Source organism: Mesoplodon densirostris, chromosome 11 (assembly GCF_025265405.1).
Source record: "Mesoplodon densirostris isolate mMesDen1 chromosome 11, mMesDen1 primary haplotype, whole genome shotgun sequence".
NCBI classification, from domain to species: Eukaryota; Metazoa; Chordata; class Mammalia; order Artiodactyla; family Ziphiidae; genus Mesoplodon; species Mesoplodon densirostris.
Window position 1 is genome coordinate 5,513,913 of NC_082671.1, and position 12,963 is coordinate 5,526,875.

At 53.8% G+C, this 12,963-nt stretch overlaps 1 protein-coding gene across 2 annotated transcripts in view; it reads left to right on the forward strand.

The window, feature by feature from the left end:
• Window positions 1-12,963, forward strand: part of PRMT8 (protein arginine methyltransferase 8) — an 81,933-nt gene that overhangs the window by 19,026 nt on the left and 49,944 nt on the right. The window contains exons 1-2 of one of the 2 annotated variants that reach the window (XM_060112040.1): window positions 2,688-2,735; window positions 10,069-10,254. In XM_060112040.1, coding sequence (XP_059968023.1) covers window positions 2,688-2,735; window positions 10,069-10,254 — 234 coding nt within the window. Of the gene's footprint in view, window positions 1-2,687; window positions 2,736-10,068; window positions 10,255-12,963 lie in introns of those variants that run through there. The other variant, XM_060112039.1, reaches the window with a different exon arrangement.

A 12,963-nucleotide genomic window follows, 5' to 3' on the forward strand; every position in this document is an offset into this window, starting at 1 on the left:
GCATGGTGGGAAGGAACCTTGCATAATATATTTATGAAAGGCAACATTGACCCGGTAGAAGCATAAGGATACTTTTTTTTTTTTAAGAAGATGTTGGGGGTAGGTGTTTATTAATTAATTAATTAATTTTTGCTGTGTTGGGTCTTCGTTTCTGTGCGAGGGCTTTCTCTAGTTGTGGCAAGCAGGGGCCACCCTTCATCACGGTGTGCGGGACTCTCACTGTTGTGGCCTCTCCTGTTGTGGAGCACAGGCTCCGGACGCACAGGCTCAGCGGCCATGGCTCACGGGCCCAGCCGCTCCACGGCATGTGGGATCCTCCCAGACCAGGGCTCGAACCTGCGTCCCCTGCATTAGCAGGCAGACTCTCAACCACTGCGCCACCAGGGAAGCCCCTGTAAGGATACTTTAATCATCACATCCTTATTGAGCCCCAGCTCTGTGCCAAGCATTAAGGGGGAAACAGTGACACGTAAGATCTGGGTACGGGTCTGAAGGAATTTACTTCTGGGCTGTAGAAGCAGCACCTACAATAGTGAGAAAATTTGCATGAGACTGTTTGCCGGTAAAAAGGGACAGAACTTAACCAGTAGCTTTGGACCAACGGATGCCACAGGAATCCAGAATAGGAGCAGGAGAGGCCAGGTGTCAGCGTCTGGGGAAAATGACTGAGTTTCCATGATGGGCATGTTCTTTTTTTTTTTTTTTTTTTTTTTGCTGTACGCGGGCCTCTCACTGCTGTGGCCTCCCCCATTGCGGAGCACAGGTTCCGGATGCACAGGCCCAGCGGCCATGGCTCACGGGCCCAGCCACTCCGCGGCATGCGGGATCCTCCCAGACCGGGGCACGAACCCGCATCCCCTGCATCGGCAGGCGGACTCTCAACCACTGCGCCACCAGGGAAGCCCCTGGGCATGTTCTTGAAGAGAGCAACTGCATAATTCTCAGAAAGCTCTGGGGAAGAGGGGTAGATCAGAGCCCAGGGAGTAGACGGTGTGGAGGGTGAGGACAAGGGTCAGGCAGCCAGAGGAACAGAGTGCTAAGGGCAGCCAAAGCCACTGTGTCCAGGGCCAGAGAAGGGCGCAGGCAGCGTCCCCAAATAACACCAGGGCAGAGAGTCAGTTGGCCAGAGATGCAAGTCTTGTTCTCCTCTCTCACACTTTAGAATTGCCTCTGAATATTTACACACACAGCATCTTTAGTCATCACAGAAGCCCGTGGAAGAGGCAGGACACATAATTATTGCCATTTGACAGAGGAAGAAAGTGAAGGTCGGAAAGGTTAAATGGATTTTGCATCATAACCTGAATAGGGAGAGAACCAAGACCAGAACCCACAGGTGCCCCGAATGTGTGACCTCCGCCTGACACCCTCTGCCTCCATGGGGACCCCGGCTGAGCGTAGAGTCACCTGCCCAGCTCAGGTCCCACAGGGATGATGTGACCCGTATCTGGGATGAAGGCTTCGTCCAGCTCCAGGCAAGATGAGGGTGGGGGAAGAGATTGGCTGTATCTTTCTGCACATCTGTCCATAAAGGAAGCAGAGAGGGTGCTTGGTGACGTCCTTCAAGTCAAAGGAGAGAGAGGCCCCTGTTGGCTTGCGGAGGGGAGAGGGAGGAAGGGGAGGGGATGCATGGCAAGTCTGCTTTGTAAGCCCATTAAGGAGGAAGAGCCAGGAGCCAAGCATCCAATTAACTTGACATCTCTTGCAGCCAAAATATCTGAGGATATAAGAAGAGAATTCAATAGGTGGAGGCTTGGGGGAAAAGTGACTAATAGCTGGAAAACAGCCCCAGTTTATTTAAAAAACAGGTCAGGCGCAACACCTCCAATAGATTCCCTCCCAGCAGTTCCAGATCTGGGAGAGAGAGCAGGTGCCGTGCGGCTGCAACGCCATCCTGATGTGAAGCAGGCATGGCCGTTGTGCCATAAACAGACTGCCAGGGGCTGCCGGGAAGCGCCGGGAAGCCCCGGGACACCGTACACGGCTGCCAAGGGCTGCCCTTGGAGTTGAGCCACGCTGTGACCCTGGCCGTGACTGCAGGATAGGGATCGGCCCAGGTCACCCCGCCCGCAGGCGTCAGAGCCCTCACCCACTCCAGGTCCTTTTGCTGTGAGAGCCACGGTGCTTTCTGTAACGCGTGGCTGCCTCTCCTTCCGGTGACCTTGGCCCGGCCCTGGCATTGTCTGGGCACCTCAGTAGCACCAAGGCAGAGCCAGGCTGGCCTCTGAGGGCTGCGCCAGGGGTCACAGAGGAATGGCTAGAAGCTGTCCCCAACTTTGCCTGGACCAGGGCTTCACAGGGAGCCCCGGGAGGGCTTGTTAAAGTGCAGGCTGGCAGTCCTCATCCTCACAGGAATGGATTCTGCTGGTCTGGGGTGGGGCCTGATAACCCACCTAAGGTGACTGACACAGACCGTAAGAGAGAAACACTGTTCTCAGTCAGAGGCCTCAGAAGTCTTCCCTCAGAACATTAATTTCTAGAGGTGTTTATAGCTCTCTCAGGGAAAAAGAATGTCACAGCTATTACATTGGTAGCACTAGACACCCTCATTCCCTCTTGGAGATGCACGATTCCTTTTAGCAAATTAAAGCCTTAAAAGGATTGCAATTAAGAAATCTCTTTATATTTTGTAGTATACACATATATCAAATCATTACATTGTATGCCTTCAACTTACACAATGATATATGTCAATTTTATCTCAAGAAAGCTGGAAAAGAAAAGAAATCTCTTTAGCTTTTTTTTTTTTTTTTTGGCCCCAACTCACTTGACCACAGAACCCCTTGTTCCAGGAGTGTCTGTTCTGTGGGAAACAGTGTGGAAAAACGCAACTCCGGACGAGCCGTTCTGAGTCTCTGGGATGCAGAGGAATCACGTGTGTGTTGGAATAGATGGCTGGGCTCCACTCCAGAGAGTCTGATTTAGTGTTGCCAGCGAGGCCCGGGAACATGCATTTCTTACAAGCCCCCAGGTGATGCTGATGCTAGCGGTGTGGGAACCACCCAGTGAGAGCCACGGGCACGAGGCCCCTCTGTGAGCCCTAGGGAAAGAGGGAGGGTGAGAACTGAGAAGGGTGCATGGCAGGACCCGGGGGAAGAGGCTTCCAGGGAGCACAGCCTTGGAAGGGGCTTGAGTCTGAAGGAATGAAAAAGCATGTGAGGGCGGGCTCTGCTGAGATGCCAGAGTTAGAGTCAGGGACACAGTATAACAGAGAGATGCCAGCTGGTGAGAGCAGCTGACGCTCTGTGACATGCATCAGTGTCTGGCCTCACCCCGGGGGGCTCTAGAGAGAGTCTGTGCCTTTAAAAAGCCAACGCGAGAGAGGTGCATGAGGGTGACAGTTGACAAATGAGCAAGCCTGGGAGCGCTGCGCAGGGAGACAACCCCAGCTTGTAGGACCAGTGGTGTCTAGACCCTTCTCCCCGTCCCCGAGTCGTGCAGGCTTCCGGCCCCCAGGGGGAATAGCAGTGAGCCAGGTCCTGGCACCTGCTCCAGCACTGTGTGCTTCCTTCTGGGGAGGCTGACTGCAAGACTGCTTTGCTGAAAGCTCCTCTCTCAGCCCAGGTGATAGGAAACACGGGTGCAGGAGAGTGGATGGGAGGGTGGAACCAGGCCCATCTCTGGCCAAAGGCAGACATGAAAGCTTTGTATCTGTGGTGTGGTCATGGGGGACAGGAGAGTCCCAGGTGCCCGACACAGCCATGCCTGCCTTGCTGCTGCCCGGCACCCGCCCTTAGAAGGTTCCCCCTTCAGCTGAGCTCTGGCCCCTACCTAGAGGCAGACAGATGGTGCTAGAAGATCTAGCTCCAGGTCACTACCGACTGCATGGACCACGGTCAAGATGGCAGTCTCGTGAGTAAACACGGGGGGAGAAAAGGGTGATCCCAGGCTGGGTGGGGAGACGATGAAGGCAGCTGGGAAGGAACATGCAGTGAGAGCTGGGCCGGGAGCCCCCCTGCTCCCACGCCCTCCCCTGCTCCCCCTGGGCCCCCCCACCCCGTGCAGGCCCCTTTCTGTCCCTCTGCGGGACCTCAGCGTGGCAGGCCGATGCTGAGGACAGACTCAGGTTAGCAAAAGCTGCCTTGACATTTGGAGTCAGAGCAGGATTTGGCTCCTTCAGGGGCGCCTTTTGTTCTCAGGAAAATCATTTGTACAGCTTGGGCCAGTGCCAGGGACTGCCATTTATAGCCCAATGGGCTTGGGGTGGCTTCGGCTGCCTGGTGCAGAAAGCGCTGGCTGCTCTCCGCCCCCGGCCGTCTGCCTTCCCCTCGGGTCTCCCCAACTCCCTCCTCTCCCTCCTCAAAGCCTCTCCTTCCTCTCCCCATCCCCTCCCCTATTTTCTTAGAGGTCCCAGTTCTAGGTTTGCCCACGTGACCCCAGACACCTTCCCTTCCTCACGTGGACCTCCGCTTCTCCTACAAACCGGAGCCCACTGTCTGCTCCCTTTGGAACTCAGTCACCTTGGCGAGGTGCCTACCTGTGCCAACCTCCACCGAGGCATTGTCTTCTGTTTCCACATTGCCTTTGACCTTCATTCTCCCCTCCCAGGGCTGGGCTTCCTGCCGGGGCTTGCTTTGCCACCCACTTCTGAGCACAGGGCCTGGCTCCCAGTAGAAGCTGTCAAGCTTGGTGGGACTGAACTGGCCCAACCACGGTATCAGGGTCAAGAGCACAGCTTTGCTGTCAGACAGATAATAAATGGTTCACATCTTGGCTCTGTTAGTTGCTAGCTCTGGGCTTAGCAATTGACTGAATTTTTCAGCTTCAGTTTCTCCGCCTGTAAACTTCAGTACCTCACTTATTATTAGGCTTTTATGAGATAATATTTGTGAAGTGTTTAGCACAGTGCCTGGCACTCAGTGGGCCCTCAGCCACTGTTAGGGATCATCACCATCACCACCACCATCATCACCATCACCATCATCTTTACCATCATCACTATCAGCAGCAGCATCACCATCATCACCACTACCACCACCAACACCACCAGCATCATCATCATCATCATCATCATCATCTACCCTCATTTTTAGGTGCAAGTGGGGTTAGGTAAAAAAATTCTGTCCCTGAATCCCCAGCCCTGCCCATGGAAATCCCACCCACCCTTTGAGGACCAGCTGGACCCCTCTTCGGCAGGGAGCCATCCTCCAGTCTCCAGCTTTGGTGTTTCCATAGCCTTTTATCTTATCTCAGCATTTAGGAGCCTGGGCCTATTCGCTGCAGTGGGATGGGGTGGACCGGGGAGATCGCAGGTGAAGTACTGGGGAGAAACACTGTGTTGAAGATGCCCTGGGGAAGGCCAGGCCTGGGGGCAGGACACAGCCTCTGAAGAGTCCCGATCAGCAGTTGGTGCTAAGAATAGAAGACAAAGTCACAAATCCTCTCAGTGGAAGGTGACCCTGAGCAGACTGGGGGGCAGGCAGCAGTGGGAGGTTTTCCACCAGTGCAGCGCCCTGAGCCCTGGGCCCTGGGGAGGAAGTGGGAGAGCAGGACAGGGCAGGCCAGGGCAGGCCAAGGCTGGAGACAACCATGTGAATACGTTACCAGAACCAGACAAGAGTCTCAGGGGACCCCGTGGAAGGGACCTTGGACTCAGAGTTGCATGGAGCTCAGGGGTGCAGGAGGCCCCTGTGACCTTGACTGTGCAACAGCCTGATCCAGCTGGGACTTTTTCTCTCTTTAATGTATTTAAATGGAGTCAAGATTGGGGTGAGCTTCACGCACAGAGCCTCCTCCAGCTTTAGAGGTGACTGCTCAGCTTCCTGAACACAGCATCCTCTGGACACATGAGGCTAGACAAAGGCTGGCTTTGTTTTAGTGCCCTCGTCTGGTCACTGGAGTACAACACCTGGGTCACACATCTTTAGAGGAGGGGCAGTCACAGAACTGGAGGCATGAGGACACGTCCTCCCAAGCCCCTCCCCCCAGGTCCCCTGGTACCTCCAAGGTCCTCGGAGAAGGATGCTTCCTGCTTCCCTCCCTGCCCCGTCCTCACTCCCCCTCCCCCCTCCCTGGGGGGTCTCTCCCAAGGGAACCCCTCAGCTCCGCTCTGCAGATGGTTTCCAAATCCAGAGAGCCAGCCTCAGTTTCCCATCCGAGGTCTGGGATCACATTTCCAAATTTCTACTTTGGGCTGTTTACAAATGTAGTACTTGTTAGTGGCATACATTTAAAAAAAAAAAAAAATATATATATATATAACAAGCACAAGGAAGGAAGCATGCACTGTTCACAGCCCGTGAACAAGCACCGTGACAATTGCAGCCCATCCCACTGCCCTCCCCTCCTCAGTCACAGGCATGAAAACGTTTTAATTCTAAAAATGCGATCACACTGTCTACTCATCTCCCACGGGTTCTCCTCAACCCACAGTTTGTCACGATCGCGTTTCTGTCATTAAACACTCTTCTGCGACATTTGAAGTGGCTGTGTAGCCTCCAGTGTGGACTCACTGGAGTTTGTACCATCGGTTCTGTTTCATGGAACCCCCAGGTTGACTCTTTTTATTTTCTGCCATGACCAATACTGTCGTCACAAAATGCGTACAGCTACGTGCTCAAGATTATCCACGATCCTTTCTTTAGGATAAATTCCCCAAAATGGAATGGCTGGGTTAAAGGATTTGTGCTTTTCAGTGCATTTTGTCAAACTAGTTTCCCAGAAGTCTCACTAAAGATATATGTAAGCACCTATTTTTCTGCGACCATTACAAACGCAGTTCCAATCTTTTTGGGAGGGGGAGGTTTGAGCTTATTTGGTATTTAAAAGTTATAACTTTCTGTGTTCCTTTGAAGTTACCCGATTTCTAGAGAGGTTAATATATTTGCAGCACGTTAATCTGCCGTTTGTGTTTAGCCTCATGTGAATTGACTGTAAGATCCTCTGTCCAGTGTTAAATCGGACTGGCTTGTCAGGGCTCTCTCCATATTTAGGCTATTAACCTTTGTCTGCCATGTACGTTAGAGATATCAGTTTACCGTTGACCTTTCGGCTGTGTTTATGGTATTTACCGGCTGGGACGGCATCACTGCCTCCGGCCAGGCATCTTTCCTTATACGATGCAATGGCACGTCCAACTTCTCAGAGCCAAATCGAAGTTCATTATTTCCCCCCGCCCCACACGGCTCTTCCTGCTGACTCACTCATTTCTGTTAATGTCACCACCACTTTCCTAGTCACCCAGGCTTGAAATGTTGAAGTCATCTCTGATTCCAGCTTCTCTCTTCTCCTCTCCGTTCCGCCAGTTGCCAACTCCTGTGGGTTCTATTTCTGCTATTTCTTTTGCAGGCAGCCCTTCTGACACCACAGCGGCTCGTTATCTCTTGACTGGACTTTGGAGCCAGCCTCAGAGGTCATACCTTGCCTCCCCAGCCCGAGGGCCCCCCTCTTCCGTCCCCCTTGCCCCTCCTACAGGCTGCCAGCACATCAATTTTCCCCGGCTAGACCTCAAACCTAGAACTCCCCGGTTACAAACTGCCAACAGCTCCCCGTCGTCTAGTACTTAAATACAACCTCTTAGCCTGGCTGTAATCTCTGCCAGCCCAGTCTCCCACTATCCGGGCCAGGTTCCCCAGACACACTCACTGCTGTTCCACACTTTTCCTGGTTGCTGAAGCCACACCCTCCAAGAACTCCCTTCCACTGTCGCCCCCCCCACACCAAAATCTGCGGAGGAAGCTCCCAGCGATCCCGGGCCTCTCTGACTCTTTCACTGAAGTGACTTCTCTCTCCTTTGAACCCCCAGAGCAATCTGCTTGACCTTCTCTTGTAAAATAAATCTTTCTCCATCATCCAGCGGAGCCTCAGGGGTCTTCCACTTCCACTAGGCAGCGTCCTTTGAGGGCACGGTTCCCGCATGTCTGTTTCTTCCACGGGACCATACAGGACTCACAGCCGCTGCCGTTCAGTGGGTGTTTGTGGAATAAAAAGCACCAGCCCGGGTGGTGATGCCTGGGGATCATGCTCCACTGCTGTTCCCCACCCCAGGCCCAGCCTCCTGGGACAGGGTACTCTGTTAGCCGATGGGCAGAGTGCAAGTCCCCTCTGCAGGAGGCCGAACTGGGCTGACAGCCTCCGGCCCCAGGGCCTGGTTCACAGTCACCTCTTTGTCCCCATGACCAGTGGTTATTGAGGTGAACGGACCCTGAATCCATCCATCCTTTGCCTCGTGATGCAACTCGTGATGTGTGATGCGTGGTGTGTGGTGCGTGGTGGGCACTTCGTAAGTTGGCACCGTCGAAAGAATCTCAGGGGACCCCATGAAAGGGACCTTGGACTCACAGTTGAATGGAGCTCAGGGGTGCAGGAGGCCCCTGTGACCTTGACCATGCAACAGCCTGGTCCAGCTGGGACTTTTTCTCTCCTTAATATATTTAAATGGAGTCATGATTGGGGTGAGCTTCATGCACAGAGCCTCCTCCAGCTTTAGAGGTGACTGCAGCCAGCACGGGAGTGTGCAATTGACAGTCTATTTTTAGCCTCCTGGAGACCGTGACCAACATCCCAAGTGGAGGGTGGGCACACCTGCTGCATTCTAATGAGGCAGCCCGTTGCCTCTGCTGCCAGACAGCCCGGGATCGTGCCGACCTGAAACCTGATGTTGCTAAACTGGGAAGTCTGCCTATTTCCCAGAGGCTGTAGCCTAGATACACCAGGAAAACAGGACCATCACCCCACCCTCCCCAGCTCGCTCCCTTCCAGCCTGGGACTCTAGGCAGTCTTGGGGCTGTGCCCGAAGCACGATGGAAGGGATGGACTCGGATTTCTTTATTTGCTCTAGGACCTCCCTGTTTCCCTTGCTAGAAAGGAGAGAGTAAGTCTGCATTGACCCAGCTTACAGATGAGAAAACTGAGGCATAGAATAGGGAGATGTTAATGTACTCTGAGTACTGCTGCTACTACTAATGAGAATAACAATAATAGAGCACTGACTATATGCCAGAAACTGTTCTAAAGTCTTTACGAATATTAACTCATCACTGAAAATAGGTTTTTCAGAATTCTGCCCCTTTTGAGGCCTTTGCTGTGCCGTGCACATCTGGATTTCCTACACTTCAGGGAAAGGTGTTTCTTCTCCTGGCAGAATGATGCTTCTGCAGTGAACTCTGAACCTCTGGGCTTCCATCTCCTCCTCTGTCCTCCCGTTAGCCCGTGCAGGAGGAAGGGCTGGTCAGTGCTGGGCAGCAGCTGTGGGGTGTGGAGCTGAGCTGGCTGTCAGGGTCGGGGAACCCAGGAAAGGGCAGTGCGCTGGCAGGAGGCTGGCTATCAGTGTGGGCGCTTGCATTTCAGAGGAAACTTCTGCTGAAGTTCAGAGTAAAACTGTGAATCAGAAACTGGGGGTGGGTGGAGCGGCAAGACAACAGGCGTGAGAAACCGGAACCTAAGAGACCTGCATTTTGGGGGCCAGGTGCTGCTTGCGGGGTGGAGAGAAGTCCAGGGGCTTGATCTGCCTAAGGACGCAGGTGGGACTCATTTTAAGAACTCAGACTCACGATGCGCTGGGCCCGTTTCTAAGCACTTTCCAGATACCAACTTGTCTAATCCTCAGGATGACTCTAGGACATGTGGACCATTTTATTCCCATTTTAGAGTTGGGGAAACGGAGGCACCAAGAGGTGAATAACTCTGTCCAAGGTTGTGTAGCTGCGAGTGGCAGGGCTGGGGTTCACGTTTCGGGGGGCTGGCTCTGGAATCCATACTCCAGCCACTCTGCTCTGGGATGCTATGTGATGCCATTACATCTTTCCCTTTATTCGCCTCTAAGGGATGGTATTATTGTCCCCATTTAACAGATAGGCCAACTGAGGCCCAGATCGGCTCAGGTCACCCACAAGTAGGAGATGGAACTGGGTTAAATTCAGGTTGGTGGGGCTCCTGGGTAGCACACCACCATCCCACACAGCACAGCCAACAGCTTGGGGACACCATCGCCCCTTCGCTGTGGCTGCTGTGGCTGATTGGAGCCGGCTTGGGGCGGGGCGGGGCGGGAGGGGGAAGGAGGGAGGGCGGAGTCTCAGAGGGCAGGACCTCATGGGTGCTGTTCACACCTGCCCCTTCTCTTCCCCGCAGGTGAGCAGCCCACCCTCTCAGCCCCCGCAGCCCGTCATCCCAGCCAAGCCTGTGCAGTGTGTCCACCATGTGTCCACTCAGCCCAGCTGCCCGGGACGGGGCAAGATGTCCAAGCTGCTGAACCCGGAGGAGATGACCTCGAGGGACTATTACTTTGACTCCTACGCCCACTTTGGGATCCATGAGGTAAAGCATCCTGAGTTGGTGGCCAAGCGGGGCAACCTCGGTTCTGCTGTGGCCGCGCCGTTTCCTTGGACAGCATCATGTGCGCAGCTCTGTGTTGTCATTTAGGGAGTTCTCCCCGTCGCTTGAGGGCCCTGGCCCTGTCTCCATCCCGGGGGACCCACGTGGGGGGTCAGGGCCAGGCCTGCAGCAGGTGAGCAAGTGAAAGCATGTGTTTGGGTGTTCCTCAGCCGAGAGCCAGGGGTGCTTCCGTGGTCCTTGTTTTACGGTCCAGCACCTTCACCTCTTCCTGACCCTGAGCCTGGGAGGTCTGGGAGGACCGGACGTCCTTGGTCCTTTGCTACAGGAGCTCGGGTGCTTTGCAGCTAGCGTCCCAAGGCCCCAAGGACCTTCTGGCATCATGATGTCCAGCCCTCAGTCAGGCACGAGCCCTCAGCTTCATCCTGGACCAATGAGCACTTCCAGGGAAGAATCAGCAGGCTTCCTTGGAAACCTGGCTCTGTCTGACAACCTGATTGATTCTCAGGAAATTCTTATGTCTAAATGCTGTCTTCCTCCATAGCAGGGAAGATTGATGTTAGCTGTAGAACAGAACAGAGCTTCCCAACTAGAGGCTTCCTGGCTGCAGTGGGAGCCACAACAGTATTTTTACCTCCCTCCGCACCATCTCCAGCACTTTCTCACCCCAGATAAACAACTGACATGAGCCGAGTACTTGCTCAGGGCTGGCCACTCTTCTGAGTACATTATATGTGTCGTTTCATTGAATTCCCAAGAACTCTATGAAGAACGTATTTCTATTATCCCCTTACAGTGTGAAGACATATCGAGAAAGGAACAAAGGCTTGCTTGCTATGCAAATGCTTTTTGAAAATAAGTCTCAAAGTTCCCCTTTCAATTAGATGCTTCTGTAAACGCTTCCTGTATCCAAACGGTGATGCGGCATTGCCAGAAGCGTGTTTAATAAGTAATAGGCAACATGTTTTTGAGTGCCTGCTCCACACTGGTTATTGCTCCCAGCATTTTATGTTACCGGCTCATTTATTCCTGAGGTCAACGCTGTGAGGTTGGTATTATTATTTGTCCCCATTTCACAGATGAGGATATAAGACCTTAAGAATCTTATCAACCCTCACTCATCTTTTCTGGTTCCTTTCCGTGCAAGGTCACGAGCTGATACACGCAGAGCTAGAAATGAAACCTTCACATTTGGGGGACCCGGGGCTTCATTTCCTAATTTCCAGGGCATACAGCCTTTCTTTCTTTCTGGAAACTTTGGCTTTGTTCCTGCTGGTCCTTTTGCAATTTCCCATGGAGGTAGAGGGTGGAGGGGTTTGGCTCTCCCCATCAGAGCATTAGTTAGGCCTGGAGCCTGCAGGGGAGGGTCTGGGCCTTGTGTTTAGTTCTGGGGCCTGGCCCACGGGGGCCTGGGCAGCTGAGGCTGCAGCTTCTGGTGGCTCCCACTGGGGTGGGGTTGTGATGGTGCACGGAGCCCAGTCCTAGACCTGAGAGGTGAGAAGGTCTGGGAGGCAGGAAGGATGCTTTCAAGAGCTGCCCTCCTCAAGACCCTGCCTCTAATTCAAGGACAGTCCTGTGTCCTTGGGCACCTGTCTCAGAGCAGATTGCTGGGAAGAGATAGCAGTTCCAGGGATCCTAAAATGCCCCCCTTGGGCCTGCCTGGACCCCCATTAGGGACCAGCCAAAGGTGGTGTGCCCCTCCCATCCGCCCTCCCGTCCTCAGCCCCCAGCCCCGCAGAGCCCCCTCCCATTGATTCCTCCCACCCCTCCCTGCAACACACGTAGGCCCCTAGGATGTGCCCTCTGGTGCCATTACATCTCTCTGATTCCTTCAGGACGGGGTTCCCCGGCACTCGGCACACGGTCTGATTTGTCTGGGTTTGATGAAACAGCGGCTCCTCTCATCACTCTGGCACTTCCTGGTCCCCACGAAGGCCGGGCCTCCGGAGGGTCTGATCTCCGCTGGGAGAAGACACCCAGGGTCACCAGAAACATATAGTATGGAACAGGCTCCATCCATTTCACGTATTGCTAGAAAAATCAGACCTGTTCCTACACATATACAAACACAGTGCAGACTGAGCTAATGCACTTGGAGGAAAGGACCTGCAGGTCACCATCCCGTTTCTCTCCTTAGTAACCTGTCCGAGAGTAGCTTTAGCAGCGCTTCGCATTGGGAACTACTTCTGATCACCCAGCTTAAATCCTTCTTGCTGCTGCTGGGGGCCAGGCCTAGACCCTGGCTCCTGGGGAAATGCATAGGTCTTTAACGCTGGGGCCGCTAGCTGGCCTCCCTTCATCCCTGAGCTTCCCCCGCTCCGGCCTGTTTGGTCTCCACGATCATCTGCTGTAAAAGGAGGTGAGGGCAAGTCCATGGCCTCCTACCATCCTCTGCAGACAGGGCCTGTTCATTTCTCGTTGTCAAACACAAGGGATCTCCTTTCCATGCCAGACGGCTCGTGGCGATGCCTTTGCCTCCTCAGTCTGGACAAGACCCACGTCTCGCCATCCCATCCGGAGCCAAGCTGGCCATTTGGCAGCCTCTTCCCGTCATTAACAAGATGCTCACACGGGCGGGCAGCCGCACTGCCAGCTTGCTGATTAACAGTGATCAGTGAGTGTTTGGGAAACATGGTGCAGGCTGGGTAGGGGTGGTTTAGTCTATAAATACAAACAAGAAGTGCCGAGCGGCAG